Genomic DNA, 18219 nt, shown 5'->3' with positions numbered 1-18219 from the left:
TTTTCCCATGCAAGTTCATGGGCCTCCTGAAATTTATTCATGGACCCCCAGGTTAAGAACTCCTAATGTAGAAGAGAGAGCTGGTTTGGTGCAGTGGTTAAGGCACCAGGCTAGAAATCAGGAGACGGTGAGTTCTAGTCCTGCCTTAGGCATGAAGCCAGCTGGGGGACCTTGGGCCAGTCACTCTCTCTCAGCCCTAGGAAGGAGGCAAGGGCAAACCACTTCCAAAAATGTTGCCAAGGAAAGTGCAGGGACTCGTCCAGGCAGTTGCCAGGGGTCAAGACTAATAAAAAAAAAGTAGAAGTTCCCTCTCCCTGTTTCAGTTGCTCATTTTTTTATCTTTTCCTGCTTTGCCATGTCATTTTTGAAATGTGGCAAGCAGAACTATACATAGTATTCCAAGTGCGACTTCACTATAGACTTAAAAAGGTATTACAACATTGTAGGATTGTAGTCTTTTTCCTTTTTTTCTCCATTACATTTGAAAAAGAAGGGAAAATTAATAACACATTCAGAAATAGAAGAATTAATTTCAACACATAATACAGGTAGTCCTCGACCATTCATTTAATGACCATTTGAAGTTACAAGAACACTGAAAAAAGTGACTTATGACTGGTCCTTGCACTTACAACCGTTACAGCATCCCCACGGTCATGTGATCAAAATCTGGGTGCTTGGCAACTGGCATGTATTTATGACAGTTGCAGCATCCTAGGGTCACATGATCATCATTTGTGACCTACCCAGGGGGCTTCCAACAAGCAAAGTCAAAGGGGGAAGCCAGATTTGCTTAATGACCATGTGATTCACTTAATGACCACAGCAAAAACAGTTGTAAAATTGGGCATGACTCAATGACTGCATCACTTAGCGACTGAAGTTCCAGTCCCAGTTGTGGTCATAAGTCAAGGATTACCTTACAGGACTGAATAATCTATATTGGCAGCAACTCTGCATGGAGGACTCATTAGAAAGATTTTCATGCAACAGTCAGAAAGGAAACTGTTAACTATATTGAACTGATAACTTGTGTTTCTACCTCCATCTCTTGCTCTTTAGAAAGTCTGTAAAGAAACATCTCTTCTGCCAGGCTTTTAAGCATGAATAGATTTTATCATTAATTTCAATTTGTGTGTTGTTTTAGACTCTTTAGCTTAGTTTTGGCTAAATGTTGCGAGTTCTCACTGGTGTATAACAGTGGAATGAAAACAAATAAATGAAGAAATAATTACTGAGGTTGCAATAAAATTTCATTTTCAGCATCCTTGTTGCTACTATATTTGTGAAATGAATCAACTCTGTATTTTTTCACTCTGATTTAAAAATGTATGGGAATACCCATTCTTCATTTTGTCTCATGGTTTCAGAGATAGCACAAAGGCTACTTTTAAGAGCCAAAATATACATTATGTATGACCAAACATAAGTGTTAAACTGCAGTTGAAGCCTCCCTCCCCCTCCCCCTCCCCCTCCCCCTCCCATTTTAATGCAAACAATACTTTTGGGAGGGTAGACTAAAAATGGAGAAATGATGGAAAGTTTAGAAGATTTTTCTCACATAAACTAATGTTCTTGCCATACATTTCTATGTTTTAGATGTATTTTACTACCTGGAAGTGGCAGAAAGGTCTGGAGAGACAATCTGGAGCAGGAAATGTTGGGTAAGGAAAGGGTTAAGCACCCTCCTCTGCTTTCCACTTTCAGTTACCCCAAATTTTCCAATATGTATATACATGTGTGTGAGAGAGAGAGAGAGAGAGAGAGAGAGAGAGAGAGATTGACATTCAGGCTACTATTATTTTTCTTTATGTGCAATGTGTGGTTTTGGCCCCATGATGAACCAAATACATCTGCCTGCTGATCAATAAGGGTAGGTTGTTGACTCATGTTATTCTTTGCAGTTGCTTTACCCGGAGGGAAATTTACGTAAAGGAAAGCACAGCCAACTCCAAGGTCAAACATCTAATGAGAATAGCCTGTGTCTCTTTCCTTTTGCCCACCACAATCACCACCACCACCACCATCACCTTTTTAATTTCTTCCTTTCCCTTCAGCTCAGATAGATCTCAAACCATAAATGGGGCAAGTGTGATCTAGCCCAGAAGCCTGCTTAATTGCAAAGTGGAGGCTAACTTTTCCACTTCCTACCTTCAGCGCTTTTTTCTCAGGGCCCGCTGAAGACTTCTCAAGCTCTGCTTCCTCCCCCGCCCTCCCCCAGCAAGACCTTTGGAGACTGAATACTTTGTAAATGGCCAGTGCCAGAAAGATAGGATGCTATCAATTGCTTATTGTTGTATTAATAAAAGTATTGTTATTGCTTCTCACAGATTATTGTTGTACACTGCTGCTTAGAGGTAGGGATACCAGACATCTCGCAAAAGGAGGACATGCCCTCCATCTGGCAAGCATAGCCTCAAAATCACATATTATCCAGCTGCTTGAGTATCTAACATGCTTTCTCTTCCTGAGCACCCTTTCTGGCTTCCCTAATAAGGGCCAAGTTAACAAGCTCAGCTCTGTGACTTTAATTAGTTGATTAGTACCCTCCTGCTGGCTTGGGCTGCTGCCTGAAATTGACAAGACTTTAATCAGCTTTTGCCTCTTAACTGGCTCTAGTATGTTCCTGTGATTGAAAAACCAGTCTTTCTGATGCTGGAAAAAGTAATTTCATATATATATAGGCCTAGGTACAATAACCATTGAAGTTTTTTTACCCTTTGTTAATATTGTTTTTATTGTTTCAACATGTATTGTTGGCTGCCCAGAGTTGCATTTGTGAGATGGGCAGTCATATCAATCAATTAAAGAATAAATAAGTGTATAATGCATCATAAAGGCTAAGAAGCAAATGAACAACATAAAAAGTTATCTTATGATGACTGGAAGGACTGCTGAAGCTGCTGCTGGCTGCTGCTGATCACCATCTCCACCACCGGAAAAGGCAGAGGTGAGGCCTTACATCACTGGGCTAATTGCATAGCAGTGCAATCTCCCCATTCTTTAGAACTGCCTTGAAGCAGAGGTTAACCCCTCGATTGGTACAAGTAATTCCCTCCAGCATCAAGCCCCCCCCAAAAAACAGAATAGGGACCATCACCTAATCTGCCACCCCAATGGAGGAGCAATGAAACATGCACTGTGTTGTGGAACTTTGCCCTTTCTGTACATGGTTGTGACACTGCACACATGTATATAAGCTTCCATCATTACATATTAATGCATGGACCACCATTCTAAAGCAACACCTGTAGTTTCAACTGGAAGTCTGTGGGAGAGATGGTGTCTGCAATACCGCAGGGGAAGCACATCTGCAGATGACACCCTTGCAGTTACGTGGATCTTCCATGAAAAGAAGCAGGTGTTTTTTTGGTACCAGTTCCCAGCACTGCAAAGTCCTACTTCCCCACCTTTTCTCTTCCCACTGCTTCTACTACCCATGAGTGGCAGGAAAAGGAGAGAAGTCCCTTTGCTGCTGCTTCTCTAATCCTACGATGCTTGAGGAGCTGACAGCAGAAGACCCACTTCCTTGAACTGACATTTCAAAGACACTTCCTTTCCTGGCTTCTCCTACCACCCATGAGTCAGAGGAATGGGAGACAGGCTTTCAGGCACCGACAGAAGGACAGCACTAATGGTCCTGAAAATCAGAGGCCAGGAACCAGTAGGGAGGGTGGGGAGGGTGGAGGCTTGTCCACAGTAGGCTCAGGTGGCCAATTGGAGGAGGGTGAGCTCCTACCCCAAACATACCTTGAAACAATTCACTACAGACTGCTCTGTCCAATGAGGCAAACTGGAAAAACCCTTTTGCAATGGAGCAAAAAGTTACAGGCTGAGACTGCCTGGGTAGGGGGCCAGGATTAGGCTGAGGTTGAGGCTATGCATTCAGGTCTTCTGTTGTGTGTGGTGATCCAGGATGAGATTTATGGAAAGTTGTGTCACCATCTTAGAAATGAAGGGCCTGAGATGGCAAAACTTTCAGTTTCCTTCAGATAAACTCATTTTTATAGAGTTCACAGTGTAAGCGCAACAGAGGTCACCTTTCCATAAATCTGATTGGAGGGTTTTGAGGCTGTCAACAGACCCTTGCCCCGCCCCTATTTATTTATTTATTTATTTATTTATTTATATTTATTAATTATTAAAGTTGTATGCTGCCCATCTCCTCCCAACGGGTGACTCTGGGCTGCTCACAATTAAAGCCAGAAACCCCATCCACAATTAAAAATCCCCCCATAAATAGTTAAACAAATAATCCATTAAAAAATCTAAACAACAAACCCTGAACATAAATACTAAAAACATTCAAGATGACGGGGGGGGGCAAGGTCAATTACCCCACAAGCCGCCTCCACTGGTGCGAGCCCCCAGGCCTTCTGGCACAGCCCTTTTGCAGGGACAGTGTCGAGGTGAGCCGCAGTCTCCCCTTAAATTAAGCCCCCTTTTGACTCATCTGGGACGGGCGAGGCGAAGGAAAGCCAACGAACAGGTCGCTCGATCTGTAGCTGTGATCGCACATGCTCTCCCTTCACCACTTCCGGAGTTCCCTCCGGGCAAATCGGGTGGCTTGAAGCGCAGGGCTCGACGGGCACCTTCTGTCAAGAGCTGAGCGGGCTCCCTCCAACTCGGCCTCATTCATTCGCGCCGATGGTCCTGCTGGCGGGGGCGGGGCAGCGCCTCGCGGGAGGGTGTCACAATGGCTGGAACTTTCCCCAGCCGCGCGCTGAGGGGATAAATCGATCGGGGCTTTCCCGTGTCCCTCGTGGGTGCTGCTGGGGAAGAAGAGGCGTTTCCTGGAATCTGTATTAAATCAGAGCCGCACGCCTGAGTCGGGCAAAACGGCTCGCGCGCCGGGCGGTGCGTATCTCTAGCGGCGCCAACCAGGATTACAATATATTGTCTTCGGCCACTTGGATATATTCGGATCGCCTCCGGAGCAGACGCCTTTCCCTAAGTCTGAGTTTCGCCTCGATCAGCATGCAGCAGGTTCGCATCTTTTTCCTCCTTGCCTTGGGCTCCTGGGCTTCTGAAAAAGGTAAGGGCGGCGGTAGGTTTTTCTCAAAATCTTCCCCCAAACTCTCAACGATTCGTTCGAAGGGGTGGTCTGCCACAGATGGAACGTGGAATCTGTACGGTTTGGATGAGGAGGGAAATTGCCCGCCTGCGTCCTCTACCTCCCCGGATCTGTCGGGGAAAAGCGGGTTCTGGTCCGAAAGCTTTTCTGTACCCTTAATTCATTCTGCAGAGGTACTTTATATGTCTAAGAATTGGCACTGGAAATGAATAGATGAGGTTGAACTCAGATCAACCCCAGTGCCATTTAAGTCTTACTTAAACCATACACTACAGAGGCAGTTTGGTGTAGTGGTTAAAGCATCAGGCTAGAAATTGGGGGAATGTGAGTTCTAGTCCTGCTTTAGCCAGAAACCAGCTGGGTGACCTTGGGCCAGTCCCTCTTTCTCAGCCCTAGGATGGAGGCAATGGAAGCTTTGCCAAGAAAACTGCAAGCCCTAGTCCAAGCAAGGCGTGCACACACACACGCACACACACCTCTCATGTTAACTTGTTACTATAAGGCTATAATGTTCTTCTTTTCCCTCTGTCTATTCCTGGAGAAGGATGGGAATGGAATTTTTTAATATTAAAAAATTAGGTAATTCCGCAAATCAGTTTCTGAGACAGCAATTGCAGATTGTCTGCCTTAAGATTCCTTCCCTCTGGCTTTTTAATTATTTGCATGACCTAAAGCTTTGATAAGGAAAGTTTCTTCTGACACACCTTCTCTGAACTCTAGCACACGGAAATCAACTGGTTAGAAGGAAACAAACAAGAGGTCTCACCCATCAACCCCAGAACACTCAAATGTCCACCTCCTTGCATTTGATCTCCTGTGAAAACAGGGTGGGCTGAATATTTTTGGGCAGCCACATTCTTTGTGAAGGCAAGGTACAGATTTTTGTCACAGGCTGAGCTGGCTAACTGAAGGACAGAGTAGGGCAGTTGTTCCGTGCATAGTCCCATCCTTTGAGTGCTGGCCCAGACATCTGGGGGGAGGGGAATGAGATATCTCCTCCAACCCCCCTGGAGGGATGACTGCCAGAGTAGAGAGCATCTGATCACATGGACAATGCCCTAACTCGCAGTTTTCAGAGGGTTTTAACTCATCAGTCAAGCGGACTTTTTTCTCAGTATTCCCAATGCATGCTTGTGTTGACTTGTAGATGAAAGTTAGATTTGTCTGTTTAAACACACTGTTGGACTTCATTGATTCAGAAAATAATGCAAAGGTTGTGAAGGGAGACTTTGGTGGGGGAAGAACAGACATTCCTCTCTAGTGTTACATAGAGTGGCTTAATTTAGAAAAATAAACAATGTAGTATTAATATCAGCAGTTGCTTATGTGAACTCTGGAGAATTCATATGAAACAAAGCGACCCAGCTTGTAGACCCTGCTGAAATGCATTTCAGTTGTGTGTTGGTCACACTTTTTTCCTTTGGAGGTTATTCAGACTGGGGCATGCTGGAGGACAAAAACCTCACGTTTCAGCATAGATAAGACATCTCATAGTCCTTTGCATGTTGGTTCCAGGTGATCAGTCGGCTTAGGAGGCCAGCAACCATGCTGAGAATTGGAACATAGTAACTCAAGGGTTTCTTTAAGTGAACATTCTTCTCCTCAGTTATCTGGAAAGGGGCTACATTTCTTTTAACACTGGTAAGAAAAGGAGTGGCCATTAATCCTAGACAGACAGGTGGTTGGTAAAGCAAATCTATGAGTCATTATGCAAAGGAAAAAAGAAACTTCAAACAGCTTGTAAGTCACCTCTGAGCACATACAACTGAGTGATTCAGTGAGTGTGACTCCCAGGTATCATAAGAGGCAACACCTCGAGGAAGTATAGGAACAGAAGATTTCAACAACCTCTAAGCTAAAAGATTTGGCCTGCAACTTTTTTGTTGAATGATCAGATCTGCTTTCTCTAATCTGCCATCACTCTGATGTGTGGAGATGGCTATGTCCAGAATTCCCAGCCAGTGCCATGATACATGTAAAAAAGAAGTGAGGCTTTGATTGCACGGCCATGGCTGCCATCTTGACTTTTTTGGCACCCCACCCCACCCCCATGGACACTCCTGCTGAAGCACTCAAGAGTAGAGGCATCTATGTTAGATGAACTGATGAAACATACTTGTGATGATCAGATCAATACTTTTGATGGCTAGAGAACCAAATTCAGGGGAGAGAGGGATCTGTCAAATCCCAAACCCATCTGGGCTTATTCAAATCCAGTCAATTTTCCCTCTCTTCTGGAGATGTGTCAGAGGGAATCGAGAGTTTTGGATTAAAGGTTTCCATGCTTTTGGAGTACCAGTAGTGCAGCAGCAAGGACTGAAATTTGTGGAAAGGCAGGCCTCCTCCTCAGCTGTGATCTTGGCCCCCTAGATTGCCTTCCCAAGGGGAGTATAATTCCTCCCTTACAAAGCAGTTAGAACAAATATGAATGATTTCCTGCAATTTACCAGACTCAGGTTCCTGAAATTCATAATAAAGAAAAGGTAGGAAATTTCTACCTCTTAGAACTGCAAAGGTATGCTTGCAAGTATGTGCTAATCCTTGCTCAGAATTCAGACAGCAGCTAGGTAAGATTAACTGAGAATTGGTTTACCCATACCCTGACCTTTCATATTCACAAGGGGCTTTTGCTGGCCATTGAGCATGTCTCCATCTCTCTAATCCAGTGTTTCTCAACCTTGACAACTTTAAGATTGGACTTCAACTCCCAGAATCCCCCAGCCAGCATGGCTGACTGGGGAATTCTGGGAGTTGAAGTCCACCCATCTCAAAGTTGCAGAGGTTGAGAAATACTGCTGTAATCTCTTGGGCTTGACTTGGCAGAGGCAGCATTCTTGCAGACTCTGCAGTAGCTTGTCTTTGTTTTGGGATCAGTGTTGGGCCTCCTCCAACCCCTGACAGCTATTCGTTTATAACCCTCAAAAGCCTAATCGACCTTAACAGAGTGATTGTCAACCTGAATGCCATATTATGCTTTACTGTCTGTTCTATTCACCCACATTCACTAATGCCTGGTAGATGTCATTTATGTTCTTCTATTGATATGGCTGCACATTATGCCAAGGCAACCCTGGATAATGAATACAGTTAACCCTAGAAAATCAGATTGCTTTTCAGCCCTTCCCACTCTAATTGTAATATACTTGCCTTTTATAACTGTATTTTTAAGTAAGTTTTGTATTTTATTTATATTTCAAATGGTATCTGTGTTGATTTCAGGAGCCACAAAGGAAGGCTTCGTGAGAATTTCGCCAGAAAATCCTGTGGTGGAATTTGGAGGTTCTCTTGTGCTAAACTGCAGCGCCAGTTGTGAAACGATTGGTCTGGAGACCGCCTTCACGAAGGTTCCCAATGGAACTGGATCCAACTGGAGAGCCTTCCTTCTCACTGACATCAGGGACTGGGTCAGTGACCCATTGTGCTATGCTAACTGCGGGGATCACCAGCCAAAACCTGCAAGTGCAACCATTACTATTTACAGTAAGTGATATGGTGACTGTGGCAGTAGGTGAAAAATATTGGGCACCTAAGAAGGGACTCTCTTTCCTTCGATACCCTCCATTCAAATTCAGCAGGAAGCCAGAAAAAAGAATGAGTCGCTCAGTCTAAAGTCAGACCTTAGCACTGCTGGCTGAAGGGGCTGTGGGTCGGATAACCAAGAGTAATGGACAACAGAAGCTGGATTAACCAAGTTTTATTGAACAATTCTGGATGCTTATGCAGGAGAGTTCTGTTCCTCACCAGTTGCAGTCAGTGTGAAGAGTGGCAGGAAGGGCGCACCATGGCAAGCCACCCTCGAGGGGCTGCTTTGGTGGGCAAGTTTTATAGCCCCTCAATCTTTTTCCCCTCCCCCCCTTCAGGGTTCCTTTTGGGAAAATAAAGTAGGCAATAACGGTTGCATAGTTTACACTGTTAAGTCTTTAGGAAAATAAGTCAGGAGAGTACGTGGTCAAATACTGGGGAAGGTTACATATTAGTGAGGATTGGCTACATTACTGAATGTCTAGCAGGAATGCGGCCACCTAGCTAAGGCAAAAGCTGGAAATAATTATCTAATTGGGGTAAGCAAATAGGAAGAGACCAGCTTACCCAAGCAAGTATTAGGGTGCCAATTAAAGGTATGGTTCAGACATAGGACCTTTGGGTACAGGACGTTGCCTACAGAACCCAGCTGTTGGTCCATCTAGCCAAACACTCTGTGCGGGAGGCCATAGGAAAGAACATGGCATTCTGTTTCAGTAATTAATTTTAGGAACATTGAAAAAGTTTTTTGGCACCAGTTGAACATCTTTTTATTTGTAGGCCTTTGAATTCTTGATGTTTTGTATTTCAATCTGTTCTCCAAGTAGTGGCTGCTTTGGCTTGAGCTCAGGCTGGCTTCTGCTGTTTGGCTTGAGGAAACCTTCCCCAGCCGAAGAGCAGCTTTTGCTTTTAACCACACAAATGCTAATCTTGGTGCAGGAAGATATCCCTGTCTGCACACAGATGGGAAGGGACATCTCCTACCCGCCCTTTGCTCAAATAATGGTTCTCCTCTCCAGGCAAAGCTGTTCCTGGTTCATGAAACTTATTAAAACTGCCTTGAGAAATGTGTCGTTCAGCATGTTGTGGTAAATCCAGCTTTTGCATTAGCTTCTTGGGTTTGACATGATATGCAAAAAAGGAAGGACTTACACTTGAAAATAATGGATTTCTCATCAGTCAGTCTTTTGGTACCTATCAGACGACAAGAGACAAGATGTTTCACTTGATGGAAGCTAAGGCATGTCATTCACTGCCCCTTAGAGGTGTGTAGAGATCATATTTTTGACCTAGGATACACAGGAAAATTTACAAACATGCATATGGAAATTTTTACTTCCATAAAATAAAGAACAGAAAAGCCAAGCTATTGCTTGTTCACCACTTCTAGCATATGCTAATCAAACTAAGTTGATTTAGAACTTTTTAATTTATTTCAGAACCTCCAGAGAGTGTTGAACTGAATCCAGTGCCAGAAATGGAGGCGGGCAAGCTATATGACTTGATGTGCCGGGTTTCTGGTGTAGCCCCCATCCGGAACCTCACTGTGACCTTGTTGAAAGGGGCAGAGCAACTTCTGGTAAAGACCTTTGAGGATCATACTGCACCTGAAGCGGGTCCTGTTGTGGTGAAGCATAGAATAATAGCTCAGCAAAATGACCACAACAAACCAGTCACCTGCCAAACATCCCTGGATCTGAGACCAAGAGGACCTCTCCTGAAAAACACCTCCCACAGTATATTAAGGATTTTTGGTGAGATCCCATCCTTTGCCCCAGTTCTGATTTGGATATTGTTTATAAGCTTTGATTTATAAGTTCCTTCTCTTTGTCTAAACGCACAGCTAAGGACACGCTGCACTGTGTCACTAAAGAGCATCATTCCTTGTTGGGGGAGGGGGGCAGTGAGAAGAATTTTTTGTTTTTTGGGATTATTTTTATACCAAAAAAAAAAAAGGCCCAGCTATTTATGCTGATCCCACTATTTTGATTTTTGTTTGCATAGACTTGATGTTTCCTACAATTGCTCCTGCACTCACTGTCTTTAGAGGCTAGAGAGAGAGCACCATCATGGCTGTGATTTCATTTGCAATAACTGGCATGGTTTCCCTTACTTCCTTGGCAGATTTTGCAGGTACTCCCCAGCTCCACGTTGGCCTGTTCTTAGAAGCTGGGATCGAGATGACCGTGACATGTGATGCATCTGAGGTTTCCCCGGCTGAAGAGGCCGTGTTTGACCTGCGGTTTGCAGGGATGCCTCTGACCTTAAACACCAGGGTGACGGGGGGCGTAGCAAGTGCTCAGGCTGTGGTGATCCCTTCCTCAGTTGGAGAACATGAGTTGCTCTGCAGAGTCTCTCTGGGGCCAGTGACCAAAAACGTGAAGAAGATGGTGAATGTGTTTGGTACGTCTCATATCTGTAACTGGGTGAACCAAAGCCATAGTATTCTTATTCAAATTACATTTAATAATTTATAAATGTATAATTTAATTTTAATATATGGAGCTTAGGTCTGACATAAAGCCATTGGAAAGACTGAAGCAGGGAATGTGATGCCAGGGTTTGGGAAAGCTGACTGCAAATGTCCAAGAGGCAGCTTCCATAGAAGACGGTTTTCCTCATCTTCCCGGCTGATGGTGTCCCTGCGCTCCATAAAGATCTTTGTTCCTACTCTATCTCATTTTGACATGTATAGATTAATTTAAAGAGGTCCATGTGTCTTACCAAACAGAGAATGCAGAAACTGAAAGAAACAGCCACTCCCATCCACTTCACTTCTTTGGAACATCTAGGATCCAGCCATTAACAAACGCACCCAGGTTTCAGTTTTTCTTACAAGAACCCGGAGATGAACGTGGGCTGAGAGACAGTGTGAAGGCAAAAGCCACTCACTAAGCCTCTGTGGCTGAGGATGGACTTGAACCTGGGTCTCCCCTGTGCTAGTTAGTCCTTAATCACTGTTTTCATATCTAGGATGGGAGGGAGAATGATTTAAAAGCTGTTAGCCAGCATTTTTTAAAGTTGTTTTCACTAATCCATTTTGTAACCATCTGAACACATTAACACTGCTCTGCCCTGTTCCCTTGCAGCTTTACCAAAACTCATCTTGCAGATTGAGAATTCAGAAGCCGTTGTCAATCAAATGGTGAACGTCACATGTAGTGCTGACGGCAATGCTTCCCCTGGTTTTAAAATGCAGATCAGGGATGCTGCCAAAATCTTAGCCTCCAGCAACCAAGACCAACCCTTCCTGCAGCATGCAGTGATCACTCAGGAAGAGGATAATGGGAGGGAGTTTATCTGCCAAGTAATCCTGATCGTTGGTGGGCGCCCCAAGGAAAGAAGCGCATCTCAAAAGCTCACCGTCTTCTGTGAGTAGGAAAAAATACAAGTTATATTTTATTCCTAGAGATTTAGCACTCTAAAATGATTACCAAATGTACAGCAGCTTTGCAGAATAAAAGAAGATGCTTCCCTTCATGTATTATTACCAGTGAAAATAACCACATTTCCTTCTCCATTCTAGATGGGCCCCAAATTGATGATTCCAAATGTCCGCATACATTGACCTGGAAGGAGGGAACTTCGACATCATTTACCTGCTCAGCCTTGGGAAACCCCACACCAACAGTCCAGTGCTGGAAAGATGGGAGATCTTACAGCATTGGGGAACAACAGCTGGTCCAGAGAGAGCATGACGGCATTTATCATTGTAATGCTACCAACCAGTATGGCTCTGATGTTAGAGATGTGACCGTACATGTTGAATGTAAGTTAACCCCTTGACCTAAAGAACAACAAGAATGGCCATAGTCTTTGGTCTTGTAACTACCAGCCAAATCTACTTTTAACTTTATTTGTCAAATAGTGAGTTATAGACTTAACCCAGTAAAACAAACTGATAGGAGTTCTGGCCACCTCAGCCCTTAGTGCCATTTCCATCTATAGTCCAATCAAGAAAAATTGGAAATGGTTCTTGTGCTAAGCAAAGACTCATTGTAAAACAGCGAAGAGACTCGGTTTAAGAAGGGTTTAGAGAGAGGGAGCTGAAGGCCGCCTCCCATGCCAACAACCCTCAGCCTGTTTATTCAATTGTCCTCCAATAATTTTCCATAATCTTTATATCTACCTTCTCCAACCTGGTGCCTTCATGTTATGTTGAATTTCATCTTCAGTAATCTTTAGCCAACATGTTCAGGTTTTGCAATTAAACCTCTATGCATACACTTGCATTTTAATACATCTGCTTCAATATCTTAATATACTGTAGCAGGAGGAATTTCCTGGAAGGACATGTGGGCAGAGATTTGGTGTTAATAGCATTAAACAGTAAAGTTGGGGGACTCAGCAGAAGTTTGGAAAGCAGAGACAGGATTAGGAGAGCTATGATATACTCTTGCTGTATAGTTCTTGGAAGAAACGTCTTCCAGGATCAACTACTGGAATGTTTTGCATTTATCATTTAGTAAAGTGAAAGTCTTTCCTTTCAATAACTCATATACCATTAGCTCTTCTGACCCCTTTCTCTCTTCTCTGTATTCATCCCTAGTTTCTTTTTTCTGCCCTTTCTTATCTGCTGGCAGTTCTCTTGCTATTGCTCATTTATTAGACACCCTGAAACATGTTTGTCTGCATCCTCTGTTGAAAAATACCGTCTCGTAGTCCTTTCATACATTTCAACTTTTCCCATTGTCTCTCCTTCCATTCCTATCAAAACCGCTTGAGAGTGTAGCTTTCTCTCAATTTTCTCCCCGTTAATTTCACATACCTGCTTCAGTGGGGCTTTCATGTGGGGCATTCTACTAAACTGACTTAGACACATGTTGTAATCAATGTCCTTGTGGCCAAGACAAGCCACCTATGTTCCATGCTGGTATTATCACATTTTTCTGCTATATTTGCTACCTTGGACCATCAATATTATTTTCCCACCTGAGTACCCTTAATAGTATCAGAACTCCACTCCACTGGTTTCACACCTATTTATCTCAGTGTTCCATCCCATTTTTTTTCTTCGTCAGTGGGTGCTCCTTAGGACCCAGTTCCTCTTTTATTTACTGTTCCTCCTCCAGTCCTTTGATTCTTATATTCAATTACCTATATCATGCATAAGCTGACAAAACCGAGGTGTATTCCTCTGTCCCTGTTCTGGATGACACAGTATGAACATCCTCTTCTAAATGCCTTTGTAAAGTCTTGGGCTGCATAGGTTCCTACCATGAGAAACTAAATATGGACAAGACAGAGATTGCTATGTTTCTTCCTGATTGTCCCACCTCCCCTCTTTCTTTTCCCATCTTCTGTTTTTTTTGTTTTTTGTTTTAACTGCTAGCTGTTGGCTTCCTCAGTGGTGAGGAACCTAGGAGTCCAAATTAAGGAGAAACATTCCTTAAAGACCTTCATCAATAAAACCATCCACATTTGTAGTTTTCATTTAATCAATGATTATAGGATCCAGTGGTTCCCCACCACTAAGATGACAAAGCAGCCAATCATCTCATGTCTGGATGATTGCAGCAATATGGATTTATGTGATAACTCTCTCTGTCACCTGATCCAGTGCCAGAATTATGCTGTTCACACCATTTTGGACATTCTTTAATCTATCCCTAATTCCTACATTGGCTGGGTGTTCATCCAAAGTATGGAAGTATTATAAAAGAAGTTTGTTTTTAGCATATTTTAATTAATTAATTAATTAATTAATTAATTAATATTTATCTATTTTAATTAATGATTATTCTATTTTTACTGTAAACCGCCCAGAGTCACTCCTCAGTGAGATGGGTGGTGACCAATTTGAAATATATATATATATATATATATATATATATATATATATAAACAAACAAACAAACAAACAAACGTACGTACTAGTTTAAGTTGCTGGTGTTAACTCCTTGGGCCTTGTGTACAGCCACACCCAATATTTCTTTAAAAAATGCTTGTGGCTCCTGTATCAATACAAGTAGTCCTCACTAATTGGAACCAGAAACTCCATTGCTAAGTGATGCAGTCATAAGGGATGACGTCATGAGCGCGCTGACATACGATGGCCCAGCAGTCCCAGTTGCCATCGTTAGGAGAATCCTGCACAGTTGCAGCATCTTGTGGTCACATGATCACCATTTGTGGCCTCCTGCCAGCTTCCTCACTGACTTTTCTTGTTGGAAGCTGGCAGTGAAGGTTGCAAATGGTGATCATGTGACTGCGGGATGCTGTGACATCATAATTGTGAGCCGGTCCCTGAGCGCCCAAATTGCAATCACGTGACCACAGGGATGCTGCAACAGCCACAACAATAAGGACCTGTTGTAAGTACCCCTCGTTTAACACCGTCATAACTTTGAACGGTCACTGAACAAGCGTATGTTAAGCGAGAACTACCTGTAAACCTGAGCTGATTGTCAAAATAGGGCTGGCTCATACCTCATACTAAAGTAGCCATATCACGGTTAAGAGTTTTTTCCCATCTAGTGGCAGTTCTCTGGAACCAACTTTTATCAGACTGCCTTGAGTCTAATTTTTTCAAAATTTAAAAAGGCACTGAAAATATATTTCTCTTATGGAGTTGGTTTAAGCATCAACACTTAAAGCAAAATTCTTATTGTGGTTCAGATATAAGTGCCCATGATGGTTTCAAATACTGTGGGCCATTAGCTTAGTGAGGCCTTACATTTTAAGTTATCTTCTCAAATTGGAACATAGTGTGTTATTGTACCAAATGGTTGATGTTGTATTTTATCATTTTGAACTACAGTATGCCTGAAAAATAACTGCTACTGCTACTACCTAGGTGGTCGAATTGTAGTGTTGTGGAACTGATTAGTGCCAACATTTAATGCATTTGTCTTTTCCTTTCACAGCTCCTCCATCCATTGGCCTTATCATTGGCTGTGTAATTGGTGCAATGGTGATCATTGCTTGTGCAGGTGCGGTAGCTTATTCCGTATACTATAAAGAAAGGACTGGGACCTATTATCCGTGGAAGCAAGGGAAGCATCAGCAGTCACCACAAGCTGTTGGAAACTCAGCAGAGCAAAGGTTCCTGAATGGCAAAGCAAATGTCTGAGCAGACTTGTATTTATTACAAACTGAAGAACAACTTGTCCCAATGCCAGCAAGACTGTAGCTATGTTTGTGGTTCATCACTTTACTTAACTACAGAGGAAGACGATGATGATTACGTGCCGTCAGGTTGTTGTCGACTCTTAGTGACCACATAGATAGATTTTCTCCATGATGTGGAGGAAGAGATACGGGAAACTGTTCTTCAGCTCCTGAGCATCTGATGGGCAGTGCTTCAACTGGACTTGTCTTTGGACTTTGGGAGGGTGATGATGGTAACTTCTGCACTTTCAAACAGTGAGTGTTTGTACTCGTGCCTCCTGTCCTTTACTGAAGACCTCCTCTACCATCTAAGTGGACATCCAGATTTTTGCTCCAGAAGGCAATCAGGAAGCTAAAGATGGTCTAAAAGACTCTGGGCTACCTCCAGTGGGAGGCATTACTGGGAAACCAGTAAGAAGTACTGGACAGGAAGTGGGTATCTGCAACCCACCAGCTTGGGCTTGTCCTACAATAGTGGACAACTTAGCTGTAGAATGTAAAGTGTCTTCCAGATTTCTCCTCACACTATTGGATTGAAAACAATACCATAATCATATGTGGCATGATAAAATCCTTTCTGTTTTTGCAAATTTGCACAACAAAATTTTCATAGCGCATGCCAGAAAGCTAGAGTGTCTTTCTGTTTTTAAATCCTGGTACAGAAATTTATGATTATCAAGATGCCGCATCCCGTAACCCTAAGTTAACTCCTATTTCTGAATGCCAGGAAGTTTGGCCTACATCCAGATATCCCTGCAGTGCAAGGATAAAGGACGAGCCTCTCCCAATGGTGGTTTCTTTTGCTTTACAACTCGGCAAGTCTTCCAACCTTCTCATGCGGTTGCTTCAGATCAAATCAAATTTTTATTATCGTCATAGATCAGCATAATATTCATGCAGTTACTTGGTTTTACATCTGTGTTTTATTGTTGGGAGAAGAAAATGGTGGTGTGGAAGTAATAGAACTGAATCAGAAATCTAAATAATAAAGTTAATGTATTTTTTAAAAAAATATTGTGTAGTAGAAGGGAAGCGTTCCTTGCATCCTGCAGGGCCTCTATGTTGAGTAAGTTATGTTCCCAGAAATATAGGAGAAAACTTGGTATGTTCACCAGATGTTGGACAGCCATCTGGTAGGGTTCAGATGCCAGCTCATCCTGGCAGTGAGAGCAGGGGTGGATCTGATGGCCTCAATGATCTGTTCAGCTCTGGGACTTAGAGCAGTGGTTCTCCGTTGGTTGCATGCATCATACTGCAGAGGGGACTTAGAAGTAGACTGAGAGCACTGTATGGGGGTAACATGCTAACTGATTGAAACTTCGGGCCCTCAAAATGATTATGAATGACAACTATGACCACAGAATACCTGTCAACATATAAATGTGTTTCTTGGGGGGGAAAGAGGTGTTTTCTTTCTATCAGGCTGGGGCCCAGATTCCTTGATAGAAAGACTGATGGACTTTAAGATACAGAAGGCTGAGAACCACTGATTTTAGAGTGCAGTATTCTTTTGTGAGAAAAAGAAAATGCAGTCACACATGTCAAAGGACTGTTCTCGGACAGAAAGAACTATAGTTGTGCCAGAAGCGATGCCTGTGCAAAAGAGTAACTTTTTCCCCATCTCCTCTTAATGAATGAGTGGGATGTCTTGATGGGCCAGGCAGGAACAGGGTGACCTTTCAGCCATTCAGTTCAGCTTGGAGAGTGAAAGGGACATGATCATATGTGTGAATATATCCAGCCCGTGAAAAATGGGTGACTGTCCTCCCTTCCCTTTTTAACATGCCCTTGAAGTCCTTTAATTCTGAAATGCCAGGACTTGGAAGGGGAGGGGGCTGGAAACCATGAGACAGAAAGAGCCTTTGAGAAAGAGGATGGAACATGCTGGTCCCCAGTGGTGGGGCTCCAGGAACAGGGCCCAGGCATTCAGCCTAAACTCTGACTATGTCTGTACCTTGGAGCAGAGGTTGCTGAGTTGCAACTTGCAGCGAAATCTCTCAGCTCCCTCCCAGGCTTAGTCCTTTTCTTATGCGCCCATTACTGGTGACCCTGAGAAAAAGAAAAAAATCTAGATGTTTGAAAAGAACTACTGCAAGCTTTTTAGTTTCAAGGAAAAGAAAAAAGGGCAGACAAAAATACGGGTGATTTTGGAGTCATGTGTAGACCAAGTTGCACTGGTGGACAGAAAAATAGTGAGCCTTTGGCCACACAAGGAACAGAGTCATGTATCTGTGGTGTTAGTTTGTGCAAATGGCCCTCATGACCTAAATCCACTGGATTCCCATGCAGTCAGAACCCCAGTAAAATTGCAAGAGATACAAGGACTGTTGGTTTTGACTGAGCAGCCCAGCCATGCTGGGGTGTATCCAAATTGCTCCGGCTCACACAAACTGGATCTCTCACACCACTACCACTTCATGAGACCAGATAGATCCCAATAGATCCAAATGCATTTGATGATGGCTTTGGGGACCTGACTCATTAGAGGTGGAAACACTTGGGCCGGGTGTCCT

General features: G+C 43.3%; 1 protein-coding gene across 1 annotated transcript; it reads left to right on the top strand.

Moving 5' to 3' along the window:
* Positions 1 to 4657: 4657 nt before the first annotated feature.
* On the top strand, positions 4658 to 16441 carry LOC103053492 (intercellular adhesion molecule 1-like). The gene is made up of 7 exons (XM_088137709.1): positions 4658 to 5035; positions 8294 to 8554; positions 10036 to 10350; positions 10721 to 10999; positions 11686 to 11967; positions 12123 to 12365; positions 15463 to 16441. The coding sequence occupies exons 1-7, from the start codon at positions 4978 to 4980 to the stop codon at positions 15666 to 15668; spliced, it is 1644 nt and encodes a 547-aa protein (XP_087993835.1). The 5' UTR covers positions 4658 to 4977; the 3' UTR covers positions 15669 to 16441.
* Positions 16442 to 18219: the final 1778 nt, after the last annotated feature.

This window comes from Python bivittatus, unplaced genomic scaffold, assembly GCF_059951505.1.
Source record: "Python bivittatus isolate LINGU-HERP-01145 unplaced genomic scaffold, Pbiv_v1 ctg000220_np1212, whole genome shotgun sequence".
In the NCBI taxonomy this organism is placed as follows: domain Eukaryota; kingdom Metazoa; phylum Chordata; class Lepidosauria; order Squamata; family Pythonidae; genus Python; species Python bivittatus.
This window is presented reverse-complemented; position numbering and strand designations above follow the sequence as displayed.

Bases quoted from the DNA above. Each gene is read 5' to 3' on its own strand.
- LOC103053492 (XM_088137709.1), top strand. From the start codon at position 4,978: ATGCAGCAGGTTCGCATCTTTTTCCTCCTTGCCTTGGGCTCCTGGGCT. The intron at 10,351-10,720 runs GTGAGATCCCAT...CTTCCTTGGCAG, and splicing joins CAGTATATTAAGGATTTTTG to ATTTTGCAGGTACTCCCCAG. The intron at 11,000-11,685 runs GTACGTCTCATA...GTTCCCTTGCAG, and splicing joins GAAGATGGTGAATGTGTTTG to CTTTACCAAAACTCATCTTG.